General features: G+C 36.4%; 1 protein-coding gene across 3 annotated transcripts in view; it reads right to left on the bottom strand.

Annotated features, from left to right (window-relative positions):
* Positions 1–19,940, bottom strand: part of LOC131156193 (uncharacterized) — a 187,160-nt gene that overhangs the window by 68,515 nt on the left and 98,705 nt on the right. For all 3 annotated transcript variants that reach the window (XM_058109692.1, XM_058109694.1, XM_058109693.1), the window contains 6 exons: positions 17,849–17,944; positions 17,613–17,714; positions 10,743–10,801; positions 10,467–10,569; positions 5,450–5,626; positions 5,234–5,350 (listed from right to left, as the gene is read on the bottom strand). In XM_058109692.1, coding sequence (XP_057965675.1) covers positions 5,234–5,350; positions 5,450–5,626; positions 10,467–10,569; positions 10,743–10,801; positions 17,613–17,714; positions 17,849–17,944 — 654 coding nt within the window. The remainder of the gene's footprint in view (positions 1–5,233; positions 5,351–5,449; positions 5,627–10,466; positions 10,570–10,742; positions 10,802–17,612; positions 17,715–17,848; positions 17,945–19,940) is intronic.

Here is a 19,940-nt window from a genome sequence, read left to right as displayed (position 1 = left end):
GGTAAGCCAATTCATGCACTCACCAAGGCCTGACCACTTTGATGCAGTTTATAAAATCCTAAGATATTTAAAGGGAACTCTAGGAAACGGTCTATTGTTTGAAGTCCACAGACATCTACAAGTTGAGGTATACACTGATGCAGATTGGGCTGGGACCTAGGAGTATAACCGATATAAGATCAACTTCTGGTTATTATGCCTTTGTTGGAGGAAATTTGGTTAAATGGCGAAGCAAAATACAAAATGTGGTAGCTAGGAGTAATGCAGAGGCATAATTTAGAGCAGTTGCTCATGGATTTTGTAAAGTGTTGTGGATTAAAAAATTAATGGAAGAATTGAAAGTCACTAATCCTCTACCTATGGGACTTGCGATAACAAATCTGCCATAGCCATTGCTCATAATCCAGTGATTCATGATAGAACAAACCATGTTGAGGTCGACAAGCATTTTATAAAGGAGAAGTTGGACAGTGGATTGATTTGTTTACCCTATATCTCTACTATTGAACAAGTAGTAGATATACTTACAAAAGGACTACCAAAGAGGCAATTTGAAAATTTGATCTGCAAGTTGGCTATGGAAGACATCTTCAAACCAGCTTGATGGGGACTGTTGGAAAGTTTCCAAATTTATCCAGTCAACTCTCCTTGATTATAGGAGAAATTTATGTAATTATGTAAATCTACTCTCCTTGATTATTGGAGAAATTTCTGTAATTATGTAAATAATCTCAGGAGATATTCTAGGATATATTCTAGGAGATTTGTTAGCAATTGTCATTCCTTCCTTTTTTCTATTCTTTCCTTTATTATTCTTTTTTTGGATTATCCTTTTATTTTATACGACATTCAGATTATACCTTATTTTATATTAATAAGAAATACTATTTCAATTCTTCTCCACTCCTAGATCTAGGTGTGTATGGTTTGCATTATTCAGACATATTCTCTTCGGTCGCTAAACTCGTCTCAATACGTTTGTTCATTTCTTAGCCACCACTGGTCATTGGCCTCTATATCAGTTTCATGTGAATAATGCTTTCCTACATGGTGATCTTCATGAGGAAATATATATGGAGCAACCACTTGGGTTTGTTGTTCAAGGGGAGGCAGGCTCAGTATGTCGACTTAAGAAATCATTGTATAAATTCAAACAATCTCCAAGAGCATGGTTTGGCAATTTTAGTGCCATAGTACTTGAGTTTCGACTTCATCGATTGTGCAATAGATCACTCTGTATTTTATCGTTATACTCCATTTGGCAGGATTTTTCTTATTGTGCATGTGGATGACATTGTGTTCACTGATGATGATGATCGAGGCATCCAAGACCATAAGTTTTTCTTGCAGAGTAACTATTAGACCAAGGACTTGGGACAATTGAAGTACTTCTTGGGTCTAGAAGTATCGAGATCTTGTACAAGAACTGTCTTGTCACAAAGAAAGTATGTTCTTGATCTTTCATACGAGATGATGCTATTAGGATCCAAACCTGTTGATACACCCATGGATCCTAATAGTAAGTTAATGCCAGATATGGGTGATTTGTTGCCTAGCCAAGGACGGTACCGCAGACTTGTGAGTCAATTCTCGATTCCCCCAAGAACAAGTCACAAGGATGCAATAATTTGCATTTTGAGATATCTCAAAGGTACACTAAGGAGAGGTCTCTTACATCAAGATCGAGGTCATACTCATATTCAAGGATATACAAATGTAGATTGGTTCGAGTCACCTCCCAACTGAAGATCCACAACCCGGTATTGTATCTTTGTCAATGGTAATTTAGTGTCTTCGAAAAATAAGACACAAACTATGGTGGCCGGGTTGAGTGTTGAGTCAAAATACAAGGCTATAAGACACATTACATGTGAACTTGTTCAGGTGAAGAACATGTTGAAACAACTAGGTTTTCCACCTTCTCAACCTAAGGAGTTGCTGTGTGATAATCGAACTGCTATTCTTATTGCCTCCAACCCTGTCTTCCATAAGTGGACAAAGTACATTGAAGTTGATTTCTTACCATTTTATATGACAGAAACTTGCACGGAAGCTCATTACAACCACTCATGTGAAGTCTAAGTTTTAGCTTGCTGATTTGTTCACTAAAGCCTTGGAAGGTGCTCGTGTTTAATTCATTTGTAACAAGCTAGGAGCATATGATATATATGCTCCAGCTTGGGGAGGAGTGTTAATGGTTAGTAATAAGTGTCAGTTGGTAAGGGTATTATGGCCATTCCCATTGTACTTGACATATATTATAAATAAAGGGAGAGAACCATCATTGAGTTTAGGTCTTCCATTTTACCCAATTATTCAACACCTTCAAATAAAAATAATTATCAAAACACAAATAAGTTTTTTTTCCATTTCTTAACAACCTGATAAAAACTCCAAACCAGCAATATGTTTTAAAAACTCCACACCATTGCCAATGAGAGAAAAAATAAGGTTTTACGTGCATTCATATTGGAAAATCACAGCACAATTCACATCTAGTTGGGAGTTTTGTGCACAAGATACACAACACATAGGAGCCAAACTACATCTTCATCCTCCCTCCCTCTCATTCCAACCCATCAATTAACTTGCATAAACCATTGGATGACCATCTCACTGATATGTTTGATGGCAATATATATATTAAAGAGTGTTATTCATTGTTTGCTTACTATCCACATGCAATCGGACTGCATGTGCCGGGGAGTGTTAAGACTTGATATTCATTGCTTGCCCACAACATAACAGCTTCAGTTTTTATGTAAAGTGATAATGTAATAGGTTTTAAAAGTTGTGACTATGTTAGGAGGGAGTCGAGCAAAGTGAGGTTTGAGTCCTACTACTTTTGTTTTGGCTTTCAAGAATGTGTGGTGATTCATCATTCGTTAGTTGATTTATGCTGGGTGGGGAACGTTTCAAATTTATGAAGTTATTAAAGCACATAAAAAAAGTTCTAAAATGATAGATTTTGAGGGTTTAGGGCCCTTCTACTTTCTCCATACCCTTGCAACCCTTAATAACTGTTCCTCCTTTCTGAATACTAATGGAATTCACAATGCAGACAGTAGCTTCCACATTTCTCATTGCAACTTTTTCCGTTGCCCCAGCAAAATTACCTTGCCTGTTCACCTGACATGCTTAAACCTTCTTGTAATTCCATCCATTACCAGTAGACTTTCCAAAACAACATCTACTTCCCTTTGAATATCAAACCCAAAACATTCTCTCCCCCCCCCCCCCCAAAAAAAAAAAAAAACAACTGTCCTCCATAGCAGCTTCCTGATGAAACAATAGTCCCAAGAGCAGCCCTATTCTTCTAAGGGCACAGGAACAACCCATAATAACCAAGTCGCTCCTATCCTGGCCAGAAACCGCTCATCAAGTCTCACACTTTATTTTACACGGTGCAGCGTAGCTGCATGGTAGACATGTTACTCGCCCTGTCTGCAATGTAGATTCGTCCTATACCCTGTTCTGCAAAGATGAAATAAGTGGCTCATCCATCTCCGATTGAGAAATAACCAAGAGTATGGTATTTAGAAATTTGGGCATGAGTTGAAGGCCCATTTAACTCTGACTGGGCCTTGTTCACTCCCAACTGCGGGACACTTGGGCCAGTGCCAGGGCTGAACCGGAAGAAGCCAGATTACCCACAATTTGACCAAATCTATCACAACAGTGAGAAACCCAGACCCAGACCACTCAACCTCTGATCATGTCTTGTGAAACCCCAGCCTCATCTGCTGTAAGTCAGTTACCATCCTCCACAACTTGTTATTCTGATTGCCTCACAGAATATCTGATTGTCTTCTGCTGCAGATTCTGACAACATTTTGGACAAAGATGATCTTTCTCTAGTGACACAACTTCGTTCCCCAAGACTGAGTTGATCACAGCCCTGTAACAGTTCCATTCACTGTACAACGATCTCCATTTCCCAAATTCACCACCAACATGCAAAGCATTCTCAGAAAACTCAGCAAACCTTCATCCAGTGCACCACCTGGGATGAAAATAGAAAATCTTTTCCAATTCCACCCCAGCCCTAATTCCAAATACTTACTTTTCCACATCAACCTAACTACTACCATCCAATAATCGATGTTCACATAATTTATTTTACAAGAAAGCCTCGCCAACTGTCCAAACACTAAAAAAACCATCAGCAGCAATCCATTGTGCTGCCGCTAAAGAAACTCAAACCCATCGATTATGAATAGATTCCTTTAAAACAACAAAACAAATGCAACCATCCTTTCCTACTCTCTCAAGACACATCTGGACAGTTGATTGAGAGCCACTTTCTCTCATGACAAACCAATGCTAAGATCTATCAATAACCAAAAAATGCAAGGAGAGAGAGAGAGAGAGAGAGAGAGAGAGTGAATCCATCTCTTGAAACTGCCCATGTTAATGGTAGTGTTACTTTCATCATAAAAAAGACAACCAACTCCGACCTTTTAAATGAAGTAACACCAAATGTGAGTTCTTTTGAATTAGATATTAGCTACAACAATTTATTCGATGACCTATGTCCAAATTAGTATTTGCATAATAAATAATGTTTAACTGATTTATGAATTTCATTCAAAATAATTAAATATGACTATATTTAATATGGTTATCATATTACATTTATTGCACCTCATACGCCTGATGCCCATCAATAATATATTTTATTTCTAAATTATGCATTATTATATTTATAAACAATTTCAATTTTTAAATTGAAATCAAAATTGGCATCTCCATAAAAATTTTAATAACTTTGGAACTTTGAAACTTTGGTCAAAATCAACATCTAACACCATGGGGTAAAATAATAAAATGACATAAACTCAATAACCCCAAGTCCTTAACAATGCAAAATTATTATGACAACATAACGAGCATAAAACCACCTAGATCAACCAACCATATTCTATGGACAGAAATGTAAGAATAATGACTTCCTTCAATCACAGAAGCAACATAGTGGCACTATTTCAAAGCTTCTTTTAGAAAATAAATAAATAAATAAAGGCAGCCTTGTTCACAAAGCTCCCGCATATGCAGGGTCCGGGGAAGGGGCGGACCATGATGGGTCTATAGTACACAGTCTTGCCTTGCATTTTTTCAAGAGGCTGATTTCATGCCTCAAACCCATTTAGAAATCAAAATTGAATCCTTCTACTATGCATACAAGTAAACTACGATGCAAAGTAGCTAAATCACGCAAATATTATTTAACTACCTCCAACTGCTTCGGTATTGATTCATCAGGAATCATGCAAAATGTTATGCTTATAAAAGCACCAAGTTTCTCAAATATAGATATAGCTTCAGATTGGTCGGACATCAAAATCTTCATCTGCATCAGTCACAAAATCAATCTTGATGTTAATTTTATTCTCAAAAGTAATATTAAAAACAGAATATAGAACTCCAGACAGAATTAAGAAATTTTTACCTCAATATCATTTATTTTGACCTCAAAGTAATCATACAGATCCTCAAGTCCAAATGCCTTAGAAAAGGAACTTGATCCAAAGAGTTTTTTCAATGTATAAGGTTGTTCTTCAACAATTGAAGGGGAAGAATCAAGAAGACTTTTTGACCTCAAAAGAAGAGTCCCCAATCTCAATACCTGTCAGATTAAGAAAATAAAATATGAGGCAAACTAAAAAAACATTTAATTGAACAAGTAATGTCAAATGTAACCAGAGTGGACCCTATGCATCTGACCAAATATCATCACCAAGTTCCAATGTTCCAGAATAACACACTTAACATTGTTAAATAATTGGGTAAAATGGAATACCTAACATCAATTACAGGTCTCACCCTCTATTTATAATACGTCAAGTACAATACCAATGACCACAATACCCTTAGCAACTCACACGTACAAACATAATTCTTAACACATACTAATAATACTAAATAATCAAATAACCATTAACACTCCCTGTCAAGATGGAGCATATATATCATATGCTCCTAGTTTGTTACAAATGAATTTCACATGATCACGTCCCAAGGCTTTAGTGAATAAACCAGCAAGCTGAAAATCAAACTTCACATGAGTGATTGTAACAAGAATTTGTACAAGTTCCTCCCAAACAAAGTAGCAATCAATTTCAATGTGCTTTGTCTACTCATAGAAGATTAGGTTGGAAGAAATATGAGTAGCAACTTGATTATCACACATCAACTCCATATGCAGGGAATGTGAAAAACCTAATTTTTCCAACATGTCCTTCAATCAAACAAGTTCACATCTACTATGAGTCGTAGCCCTATACTTCAACTCAATATTGGATCTGACCACCATAGTTTGTTTCTTACACTTCCACGAAATCAAATTACCACCAACACAGATACAATACCCAAGTGTAAATCTTCAGTCAAAAGGCGACTCGATCTGAATATGAGTGTGACCACAATCTTGATATAAGAGACTCTCCAAGAGCACCATTCAGATATCTCAAAATGTGAATTATTGACTCACAACACTTGTTGCGAAAGATATATATGCTCGAGTGACTGTGAGATAATTCAACTTTCGAATAAGTCTCCAATACCATCTTGGGTTAGACAACAAATCACCAATATCTGGCACTAACTTACTGTTGGGATCCATGGGAGTGTCAAAAGGTTTGGATCTTGTTAAATCTTGATATAAATTGTTAGCCCACAACCTAACAACTTAAGTTTTTAGGTAAAGTGATATTCTAATATGGTATCAGAGCTGGTTATGAGGATGTCCTGGGTTCAAGTCTTGTTGCCCGCATTTATTTGAATATCTCTATTATGAGGAAGAGATTCAAAGATGATGGTACAAGGGGTTAAAGTGGAATCTCATTTCTAGATGCTTTGGTTAGAGAAACCTATTGATGAGGAGGAGGTGAGGGGGATAGTTTTCAGGATGGACAAAGATAAGGCCCCAAGTTTGAATGGTTCTGATTTGGCTTTCTTCTAGGACTGCTTGGACATTATTAACGATAAATTACAGTATTTGCTAAATTTTATGGGAACATGAGGCTAAGCAAGAGCATTAATTCAACTTTTATAAACCTCGAGCCAAAGAAATATAGATCCATTAAGGTAAAGGACTTCAAACCTATTAGTCTAGTCTCTAGTGTCTATAAGATCATCTCCAAAGTTCTAGCTAATAGGTTGAGTGCGGTGCTGGACAAGTCAATTTCTATAGCTTAGAGTGCCTTTGTGGGGGGTAGACAAATTGTGGGTGCTATTTTGGTGGCTAATGAGGTGGTGGAGGATATCCATAGGAGAAAGAAGAGGGGTTTCATTTTTAAATTGGATTTTGAGAATGCTTATGATAGAATTAGTTGTGAAGTTTCTCTGATTAAATTTTTGTGAAGAAGGGCTTCCATTAACGTTTGCATAGACGGATAGGCTGCTGTTTGTCCAATGTGTGGTTCTCGGTAGTAGTGATTAGGGAACCTAAGTCTTGATTCATGACTTCAAGAGGCATTAGACAAAGTCATCCACTTTGCCCTTTTATTTTTGTTTTAGTAGCCAATGGGTTGAGTAAAATGGTGGATAAGGCTAGGATAGGGGGATGTTGAAAGGGTTGGAAATGGGAAGAAAGGGAGTGGCAGTCTCTCATTATCAATTTGCAAATGAAACCATTTTCTTTTTAGATCACAACGCTTCTTTTAGTTGTGTTTTGGGTATCCTCAAAGTCTTTGAGAGAATTTCGAGGCTATAAAAAAATATGGGGAAAAGTGGTTTAGCAAATACTAATGTGCCCATTGGTTGAGCTAAGAAGCGGTCCTCTATTGTGGAGGTGGTATATTGGAGTGGCCTCTAACTTATTTAGGGGTCCCCTTGGCAAGAAATCCTAGATGTAAGGAATTTTGGAATCTAATAACAGAGAGAGTGGCAAAGAGACTTGATGGTTGGAAGAGGGCACTTTTTTCCTTAGGAGTAGAATCACCTTCATCAAAGCTTGCTCATCTAGTATCCCACTAAATTATTTGTTTATTTTAGAATTCTAGTGGGGATTTCTAAGAGGATTGAGAAAATCATAAGGGATTTCTTGTCGTTGAGAGTTAGGGGTTTTAGGGTTCATTTATTGAGGTGGGATGAGGTTTGTAGGTTTATATTAGAGGGAGCACTAGATCTAAGAAATTTGGTGTCTAAAACCATCACCCTTTTCGCAAAGTGGTCAAGACATTTTCCCCTAGAAGATCACTCCCTTTGCAATAGTGTAATTAGAAGCAAGTACGGTGTGGGTGAGAACTGGTGACGTAGCAATGTTAGTCTACGATATTCATTGAAGAGCCCATGGAGATCCATTTCTCAAATTTGTGGTGGGGATGGGTTATTAGATTCGATTTTGGAAAGAACTGTGGTTGGGAAATGATATTCTAGCCACATCTTTTCCCCACCTTTTTCTTTTGAGCTATGGGCAAGATAGTATGACTGCTTTTTTTGTGGTTAACTCGGGTAGCCCTCTGGTTTCATGGAACTTTCATTTTAGAAGATATCTTAACGATAGAGAACTATTGGAACATTCATCCTTCTTGTCGTTATTGAATAACTGTCGTCTTTCTTCAGCTAAGGATACATGGTCTTGGGTTTTGGATCTTTCAAGGGTGCATTCTTGTAAAATCATTATCTGAGTTTTTGATCCATTCCAATTCTTGTTTTCCCCTATATTCATTTATTTGGAAGGCAACCACCCCCCCCCCCCACCCCCCAAAAAAAGATTAAGGCCTTCAAATGGCTGATTGTGCTAAATAAAATCAACATGAAAAACCTGTTGCAGATCAGAAGACCTTTGAAGGCCTTATCTCCAAATGTTTGCATGCAATGATATTTGAATTCTAAAATGGTAACTACATTTGGAGAATTTGGAATAATATATTTAGTGTGATGGGACAATCTTGGATCTGCCCAGTGTCAGTGGAGGAATTGTGCCCTATTACTTTTGAGGGGTTTGGTAGAAGAAGAGGGTCTTTGGAAATGCAGTATTTTTGCAGTGTTGTGGGGTTTATGGTTGGAGCCTAATGCATGGATTTTTCCAAGGAGAAAATTGAATTGGCAGCTGGTGTGGGAGAAGGTTCATTACCTGGCCTCTTTATGGTGAGTTGGGTTTGCCTGCTTTAAAGGAATTTGACTTTCGCAGGTTCAGTCAGAATGGAGGAATCTTCTGCTCTGAATATTATGTTTTTTCAGTAATGTTTTATTAGTTTAGTTTTTCTGGATTTTTCCAGAATTTGGCGGGGAGAATTTTTTTTCTCCTTTTTGTTAATTCTCCTCTCATCAATAAAATCTCTTCTTTTATTATCCAATTAAAATAAAATAAAACGAACATATCCATTTTCATACCCAGCCTTATGATAAGAAATTTTACTTTAGTCAATCTCAAACCATAATAAGAGATGCATCATTTTAGATCTCCAACTGGCCTCCACTCCTCTGTTTCCACTTTCTGAAAGACCCTCGCCCTGCTTCCTATTCATTTGTTGGTTGGGACTGAGGGCCTTTTTTTTTCTCAAAATCTGATGTAGATAATCAACCAACCAACAACTTTTGTTTTAACAAAAAAATAACATAAATTAGGAGAGAAATTTCAATTTGCATAATCTCACATTTGATTGCCATTTCTGATTTTGAAGGTGATAGAAAGTAGAAATTCAACAGGTGTTCGACAATTTCATGGAAGTTTAAGATCATGAATGCAACTGACCACCACACCGAGTACACATCTAACCTTTCCCCACCACCTATCTGGAACCTGCCAAAAAACTTCACATACAACCTCCACATTTGCATTCTTCTCAGCTGCTGCTGCCACTTAATCCACAACAGGTGAGGTGGCTTATTTCCGTTGTCTTTACCAGAATCAGGATGGAGATCCCACATGAACTCACAAAACCATTCACAAAGATTTGCCCTACATATTTTTTTGTGCAACCCAATACACAAAAAATGTCCTCCCTTTCCACCCCAGCCCTAACTCCACAACTTGCTCACCTTTGTTAGCCAAATAGACATCCAATACCATGCACTGCCCATACGAGAGCATCAGAACCCCTTCCCAACCAACCTAAAATAGGCAAGCTATTCAATTGCAAACTTGATTTTGTTCAAGAATGAAGACACAAGAACTCCTTCCCACTTTGTCCAATGTCAGATTGGAAGTCTTTCCTTTTATCTGAATTGAATGTTTATGGATCTCTCTTGATGCTTTCTAACAATTCCAAGACTCAGTCCATGAGAGAAAGGGGAGGTTTCAAGAGGGAGAAAATATATACATATATTAAGAACATGACCCTAAAAATAAAACTACAAAATTGAAAAAAGGCAGAGAGAGAGAGAGAGAGAGAGAGAAAGAGAGAGAGGGAGGGCACGCAGAAAGATAGATGACATCGCCACACTAGAATATTTCATTAATTAGATAATATTGAAGCCATTGAACCATGACATCCTGAAACATTAAAAGAAGAAATTACCAAGCTGAATTGCTCATGAAGTGCATTTTGCAAGGGAACATATGCGATAATATCAACCAATCTAACATCCCACACCACTTTCCTATGACTTGATAAAATGTATCTGCAAAAAAAAATTTAGAAGGAGCAACACAAAGATTAACATTGAAATTATGAGAATATTATAAACATACCAGCAGCAGGAGTTTTGATAACCAAAAAAGATAAATTGCATTTTGAAAATATTGCTTAAATAAAATGCAATGCAGCATCTTAAGTGGCCATAAGTGAACATACTCAGCTTTTGATAGTAATCGAGCACTACTATCTTCAATACCATTCAGCAATAACAACTCCTGCACAGCAACAGATCTTTACAGTCACCAACTTGCAAGCCCCATGTCATTACCAACTTCAAGACAGAAAAATGTTGTATATGCCTTTAAAAGTACAGGACAAAGCTCAAACTATATGTTCCAATGACAAAACAGCACTAAATTTGGTAAGATGTTCCTCTAATCAAGAAAAATGGAGAAGGATTAATGTAAATGACCATATCTAGTGGAGCAAAAGGCCTTGTTATTGTTGTCGCTTCAATATTCACAGGATGATGCCTAAGATTGGGAAGAATGGTAAAAATTGATTGATATAGCCAACATCCTGGAGGAAGTAAAGGTTAGCTGTTGCTTCCGTTTTGCCACACCTGGTGTGGTAGGTGAGGAGGACAGGATGAGAAAGAAAATTCAAAGAGGATGAGAAATCCTTCAGAAGGAAAACAGAAGAAAATGAATTCAGCTCCCTTATCAGCGATCGCACAGCTTATAAGAGCACATCAGCCTGAAGAAACCAGAAGCACAAAAATACCCCCCCCCCCCCAAAAAAAAAAAAAAAAAAACCTAGGCCCTAAAGAGAAAAGATCTGCACACTCCTCTATGCACTGCAAAATAGAAAGAACACATCTGCAACACAAACTTTTAGCCCCTTTCTTCCTACCAAAACCCAAGAGTTTCGAAGGGAACAAAGAGCATATTCCAAATACTTCAAGCAACAGAACACTGAAAAAGGAGGTGACCATAAGTCTCGCCACCATTAAAACATAACAAACACCAAGACAAAGAGCCATGCTGGGTCTCCTAACATGCACAGATGCACCACATGTTTTCCATAACAAAATGACATATTAAGAGAGGAAAAAAAAAATAAAAGGAATTTCAAGCTAGATGAGGTAAAACGGCCCTCCAAAGAGCCAAAAAAAAAAAAAAAACTGAAAACAAAACAATAGGGGGAACCACTTCCCCCCCCCCCCCCCAAAAAAAAAAAAAGAGCTACTTAATAAAACCACATTTTAAAACCTTCCCACCACAATTAATTGAACACAGCCAGTTTGCTAGCTCCTGCTGTCCCTTTTTACCTTTCTATTCCCAATGTTCCCATTAGATAAATCATATAAAATGAAAAACAGTACGTCCAAAATCAATTCAGATTAATCAGGTGTGGAGGAAATCAATGCTCGGATAGCATGTCATAAAGTTAGAGATGGAGGAGAACAGAGGACCAGAAGAAAAGAAGAGAAAAAAGTCAGGCAACAGTTTCCTGGAGCATGCATACAGCTCCATGTCTTCTCTCTTTTATATTAATAATAAAAAACATGAAAGACAAACATGCCTCACTCACCCCACATTATTACCAACATAATATATTCTCTTTTAACAATTACCAGTAGAACTCAGTCTTGAAGTAAGAACAGGCTAGAAGCTTCTGATTTTCATGCAAAAACACATCGCAAATATCACCTTTATTGGGGATATAGTTTGGAATCTGGAGACCAACTTCAAATGGAAGCCTATGGCCATGACAGAAGTAGCATCTTTGAAATTGAAGTTTAAGGGGGCAGCATTACAGTGAAGGAAAAGGTAAGGCAAAGATTTACAATTGGGACTTATGAATATTGTAAACACATAAACTTACCTTTTTGCGCAAGATTCTAGAATTGATCAACGTCAAACTTGAATATGAATAATTTTAGATTAATTTTTAATTCTATTATAATAATGCATTCTAGCAAGAGGTCAAAATTGGCAATACAAGTTGGGGTCCGCCGTAGAGACACATGGCAGGTTCTCTACCAATCCAAGTCTCAAGATTTTCAATAAATTTTTCCCCTGCAGGCTCAAATAATGGTTCACCTAAGGGAATATATTCTCTTTTAACAAATACCAGTAGAACTCAATCTTGAAGTAAGAACAGGCTAGAAGTTTCTGATTTTCATGCAAAAACACATCGCAAATATCACCTTTATTGGGGATATGGCTTGGAATCTGGAGACCAACTTCAAATGGAAGCCTATGGCCATGACAGAAGTAGCATCTTTGAAATTAAAGTTTAAGGGGGCAGCATTTCAGTGAAGGAAAAGGTAAGGCAAAGATTTACAATTGGGACTTAATGAATATTGTAAACACATAAACTTACCTTTTTGCCCTAGATTGTGGAATTGATCAACGTCAAACTTGAATATGAATAATTTTAGATTAATTTTTAATTCTATTATAATAATGCATTCTAGCAAGAGGTCAAAATTGGCAATACAAGTTGGGGTCGGCCGTAGATACACATGGCAGGATCTCTACCAATCCAAGTCTCAAGATTTTTAATAGATTTTTCCTCTGTGGGCTCAAATCATGGTTCACCTAAGGGAATATGTTCTCTTTTAACAATTACCAGTACAACTCAATCTTGAAGTAAGAACAGGCTAGAAAGTTCTGATTTTCATGCAAAAACACATCGCAAATATCACCTTTATTGGGTATATAGTTTGGAATCTGGAGACCAACTTCAAATGGAAGCCTATGGCCATGACAAAAGTAGCATTTTGAAATTGAAGTTTACAGAAGCAGCATTTCAGTGAAGGAAAAGGTAAGGCAAAGATTTACAATTGGGACTTAATGAATATTGTAAACACATAAACTTACCTTTTCGCCCTAGATTCTTGAATTGATCAACGTCAAACTTGAATATGAATAATTTTAGATTAATTTTTAATTCTATTATAATAACGCATTCTAGCAAGAGGTCAAAATTGGCAATACAAGTTGGGGTCAGCCGTAGAGACACATGGCAGGTTCTCTACCAATCCAAGTCTCGAGATTTTCAATAGATTTTTCTCTTGCGGGCTCAAATCATGGTTCACCTAAGGGAATCCTTATCCCCTAGCTTTCCCTAAGTCACTCAATCATCCTGCACATTTGACATGTGTTTTCATTTTACTTTCTCTCACCCTAATTATGTATCATGGTCTGAGATGTGCCATTGTAAACTCTTATTAGAAGATGCCATCTCACGCCCTTTTGCCTTTCCTTTTTAAATACCCCTAATATTCTTCACTCTCACACCCTAATTATGTGTTGTGGATGTGACATGGCATACTCATAGGATGTCATATCACACCCCTTTTGCCTCTCTCTTCATAAATACCCATCCCCCTTCCACCCTTCTTGACACTTTTGAGCTCTCGCCCTCTCTCCCTCTCTCTCCAACCCCCACTTTGGATTCCAACTTGTTGAGGGAATCCCCAATCATCATAACACCTTCACACGTCATAGTACATGCTTGAGCTTAAATTGCTTAGATCTCCTGTCAAGGACGTCTCCAAAACATCCATTACTTGTGTACAAGAAAGCTCTCCTCCCCTCACAAGAACCGCCCCCCCACGTTTTGGCAACTCCACTAGGCAGAGTTGATTGTAAAAGGTCATGGTGAAAAGAAAGGTAGGCACTCAGCCACATGCATCTAACATCAAAACACTCAAGATAGCGCGAACGGGGCGGACTCTAAAACATCCTTCTGAGAATGAAGAATCCACAAACTTTGCCACCTAATGTGAATATCATCTTGCCGAGTAAGAAGAGGACCGGAGGAAACATAAGAGGAACTGATGGACTATGTGGAATGTATCCTAGATAACATTAAATATGGGAGCTTGGAGAACTTGGCATTTGCTACTCTAGTGGAAGCTGCTTGAAAGACTAATAATTCCCTTCAAAGGCATAGGAATGAAAATCGCCCTTTTATGGATAGAGGACCGAGGGTGAATATCATCCAAAGTAGGGAGAACAAATTTAATAAGAAACCCAGCAATTATAGACATGCTAGAAGACCTGATGCTCCAGTTTCTCTTTGACATGCGTAAGGCATACACTAATCCTCAAAACCCTACCCTCCAAATCTTCAACACCCTAGCTAGTCTGGAACCGAGTTTTGGAGAAAAATCTTCTCAAAGATAAAAGCCAAAGCACTCCAGGAAAAGTGGCTGAGGATTCCTATTTATACTAGGATTGAAGCTTCCAAAAGAATCCAAATCCTATTACGCACATAACCCCCTCTAAAAGCCATTTATATTCTAAAGCCCTACCAAAAATAAATCCCATCACAAAATTAACCCCTAAATATTACCCCCAAAAAACACACTCAAATCTAATTTGACCAAAATGTACCCCAAATTTTACAAATTGCAAAAACACCCCTATCACCCATAAATAGCAACACTTGATATGCGCTATAAAATTAAACAAAGACTGCTGAATTGCATCTTAAGGCCCACACATACCAAAATCCCATGGACTGATGCATTAGGCCCATAACCAAAATAAGGTGATCACTTACCATAGAGCCCACTGATTCCATGCTCCCAAAATGTCCGACTTTCATTTAGTCCTCGTTTTATAAAATAAGATATGTAAGTTACAAAAATTCTAACACACCATGCCTCTTTCTACTTTTTAAGCTACAATGTTCGAGAACACTATTTGGTGAAGTAACCAATAGCAATCCAATGGTTCAACAAATCTTTTATCAAGACCTTGGGATATATAAATACTAATTTCCAAATTTCGCCAATTTGAGGTTCTACAAGATTTCATGTAAATGATAGCACTATTGTCTACCACTTACTCGTTGGTAGTAAATGGTCACATGCTAACAACTTAGTTCCCTATAACCCCCCACCAATGCATTAAGGGGAGGTGGAACATGAAGGATGTATTCATTCTTCTAACAAAATATCCTTTTGACCATCAAAAATCTTCCTTGATGAGTTTGCGGAAGACAGTGCGACAACTATTGCTCATCCTGTTGTTGTAACTCTTTAACAAGAATATAGGGACACAGAGAAAAGGGAAATTATAGTCCCTAAGGAAGTGAGAAGAATGAAGTAAAAATAGAATCATACACCCATTCTAACAAAAAAAAAGTGTATCAACTATGAAGAATGGGGAACCATGGGAGGACCTCTCTTTGGGTCCTAAGTCATCAAACGCGTTAAGAGGCACAACCATTCTTCCTAAAGTGCCTCCTATCCAAATAAACCAAAATGTTAGGGGGAGAGATTGGTGGACATAAACATAGTAGATGATGCTGGATTTGATTGCCTTCTTCTAGAAGCAAAGAATTTTCAAAGAAGCGTTGTGCCAATCTCATTGAGCTCCTTGAGAATCGAGATCACATTGCTTGGACTTATGAGGAGATGTCATGTTTGGATGAGAAGCTAGGGACACATAGATTGGAAGTCACTATGAGGAGCGGACCAGTCGCACAGTCCCAAACGGTTTTTTTGACCAAAGGTAGAAATTTAGATTATGGTGGGGATTGACAAGCTTCTCACTAACCCCTCAACTTGGATTATCAATAGCTTAGGGAATCCCTTCACTGATCAAAACATTTTTACCTATATCACAAACCATATTTGAACTTCCTCTCCTCTCTAGGCCCTCTAGAGAACATCCATTACTTGTGTGCAATAAAGCTTTCCGCTCCTCATGAAGAAGCCCCTCCACAATGATAAAACAAAGGAAGTAGTTTCTCCCAATTCTTATTTGATGAATTTAAATATTTCATGAGTTATGGCAATGGAAATTAGGTCTGGAGTATGCCAACGAAATTCAAAATTTCTCTAAGATTTGAACTCAATGAAACATATGAGCAACTTAACAGCCCGTTCTTATCTAAACAAATTCTCGCCATACAAGACAAGATTGGGATTAAAAGCCTGATCTTGAGGATGTGTAACAATGTGCACTAATGGCAGAAGAATGGGTGGCACTCTACATGCATGGAACCATACAGAATCATAATGGAAGTTGGGATGGAAGGGGGAAGCACGAGCACTTTTTGGCAGAGACTGCACAGTTAGGATGATTGGTCTTAGGATTACAATTGGCCAATGCCTCCAATAAAGGATCCAAAAAAAATGACTCCATAGATCCCATTCTTGTCAAAAAAGGGTTGTTTTTGGCTTTTTAAGATACATCATACAGATGATACAACAAGGATCTACCCAATAAAACATGAAATGCATCCATGGAACATGTATTCACAGCTTTCAAGGATTAGATTCCTTTTATTAGAGGTTTATTGATAACGCTATCACTATTTTTGAGGATGACCAACCTAAGAGGGGATATGAACCCCGGAAAGGAGTAAGAACTAAGTGAAAAATAAATTAAAAAATAAAAAGTGACACCTGCACCTTGTGGATTTTCGGCCTGCAACCTCACTTAGACTTTATTCGCATAAGAAGAGAAGCAATCCGAGCTATGGGCCATTTCTGCAGCAGAACTCTGCCATGGTAACAGGTAAAAAAAATAAAAACAATAGTTTTTCCGGCATATTTGTTTTTTTTTTTCCTTTAATTCTTTTTCCTCTGCTTTTCTTTGTTTTCTATTCAAGTTATGATGACTTGTTCTCTTGAGATTGTAATGCTTTATTCCCTATCTTAATAAATTTATTTTTCTATTAAAAATGACACAATATAGAAACCATATATTCCTCCTCTTAGAACTCTATACAGGAAATGATTGTATACTTAGATAGTTCATTAACTGCACAACATTAAATCCTATTGCTCAATTAGAATTCTCTGAGCAAAACAACTGGACATTCAGTGCATGGTTAACAACATATTTGAAATGAATAACATATGTTTCAAAAAATTTATAAAAATTCAGCAAATACAGACAATAGGATACACAAAACAGGCTAACAGCATAGACAGCAATAAAATCTCTCCAAAAATGCATTCATGATCAAACAAGTTACATGAACCAGAAACAACAATATAGGAGCAAAAAGGAATGACTTAAAGATGGAGATCTGCAAGCAGATATGAATGCTTACCTTTTCATTCTGAATATTGAAGGATTTTAACACATCAAAGAACTCCATCAAATACACAAAATATTCTGTATCAAAAGTAACCTCAAGTGTCTGAAGCAGGCCCTGATTTCAAATTTTTAGTATAACAATCAGTCACAGATTCAGCTTAGAAATATGTAGCAAACCAATGCTCTCTTGCAAGATTTATCACCATTTTCTCAAATTAATACACATTTCTGTGACGCATTGTTAAATACCTTCACCAACAATTCAACCCCATCTGTTGATGACACATCCATTTTGATGCAGCAGGAAGAATCCTCGCCATCCACATCATCTTTATGGACAAGATCCTGTCAACAAATAAGGTCACTTCTTATAATAAAGAAAGCAGTTAAGATCATAAAAAACCACTAACTTTTTCATGTCTATAGCTCATCCCATAAATTAAATCCAACACAAATAAACCAACTAAATATCCAAATATACCAACTTAATATATTTTATTACTGAGTTACTCTGTGAATTGTTGATAATTAATTTTTATAATATTTATTTTTTGGATAATAACTATTTTGACAGCTTTACAAATTTTCCTATACTCATTTTTCAGTATAACTTTTTTTCTTTTTAGTAACATATGTTAATTTAATATCATAATCTCATGCTTTGTACAAAGTATTAGTCAGAAACTACTAAGATTTTTCTTTTCACAGCATACAATAATTTTTATAATTTTTTTTAAAAATTGTACATTAAATTACCAATTAATTAAAAATTATATTTACATTTTTATAATTTCTATTTGCAATCAATTATGAGATGATAAATTCTTGCCTGATTTATAAGTCCATATACATATTAGTGTGTGAAAAAACTTATATAATAAAATTGTATACACGAAATTTTTTAATTATTATATTTAGGAGTTAGTTCAATGTATAAGACCATAATCATTAATTTTTATTTATTGAATTAAACTCATTATATAATATAAGATTGCATATTGTAGAAAAAGCTGTCATTTAAAGTTGCCAAAAATTAGATTTCTAAAATAACATATAATAAAAATATAAGTATCTTATGATTTTATATGTATGAAAAATTAATTAATAGTAATTAGAAATAATTCCAAGTTAACTTAGTAATATTAGATATTTAGTGGACTTCTTTTAAACAAGTAAAAGTTAGTGGAGTGGGTTGTGATGTAAAAAATTAGGGGGCTTACAGTAAGTCAAAGGTAGTGGACTGATTTGATATTTTAGAAAACTTAGTGAGCTTTTAAAACTTTAATCCACAAATAAATAAATAAACAAGATCAATTCTTATTTTAAAAAATAAAAATAAGATCAATCTGAGATTCTCTCTTCTATGGAAAAACAAAAGCAGAAAACAAATGTATTACAATTTGTGCTGAAAACTTAGGATATGTTTTCACTTTTCTCCATTTCCAGCATACTATATTATTCTCAATTTCCTTACTTTACCCCTTCTATATCCAAGCATATAACAAACAACCAAGCCTTAAATGCCACTTGGTGGGCCAGCTATATGATTACAGTATACAAGAAACATACACTATGCAACCTCATTTTAGATATTCTAAAAAGTTTATCCACTATGCTATATTATTCTCAATTTCCTTACTTTACCCCTTCTATATCCGAGCATATAACAAACAACCAAGCCTTAAATGCCACTTGGTGGGCGAGCCACATGATTACCGTATACAAGAAACATACATTGCAACCTCATTTTGGATATTCTAAAAAGTTTATCCATGACTGCAAAAGGTAAGGACTCGAAACAGACCAAGATATACCCCTGACCATGGAACCTCATTTTGGACATTCCTAATAAGTTCATCCATGACTGCAACAGATGAGGACTCAAAACAGACCAAGATATACCCCCGATTGAAAATTCCCTAAACTCTCCACTTGCAGTTTAAACACTACGCTTGATGTACATTTATATTTATTTTTTTTAGTTTCCAATAAATAATATCATTCAGATTACACAACACCAATATCAAGACTAGAAATAGAATCTTGATTACACATCAATAGCGTAACCAGCAGAAAAGCTAAATTTTTTCAAGATAGCCACTGTATTCACAAATAAAATGTGCTACAATCCCAGCTCTTCCAAGGAATGCTCGAACAGATCTTGAACAATTAAAGAAAAAATAAATGAATATCTGAGAAGGCAAACTGAACATATGGCAACAAAATAGACTCAGTCATAGACTTCCATGCATAACCATTGTTCATCCGTGCACACATATATTCTAACATACAGATACAAACTGCACTCATAAGTCATAACACACGACTTTATAAATGATTT

The sequence above is a fragment of the Malania oleifera genome, chromosome 5 (genome assembly GCF_029873635.1).
Source record: "Malania oleifera isolate guangnan ecotype guangnan chromosome 5, ASM2987363v1, whole genome shotgun sequence".
NCBI lineage: Eukaryota > Viridiplantae > Streptophyta > Magnoliopsida > Santalales > Ximeniaceae > Malania > Malania oleifera.
This window is presented reverse-complemented; position numbering and strand designations above follow the sequence as displayed.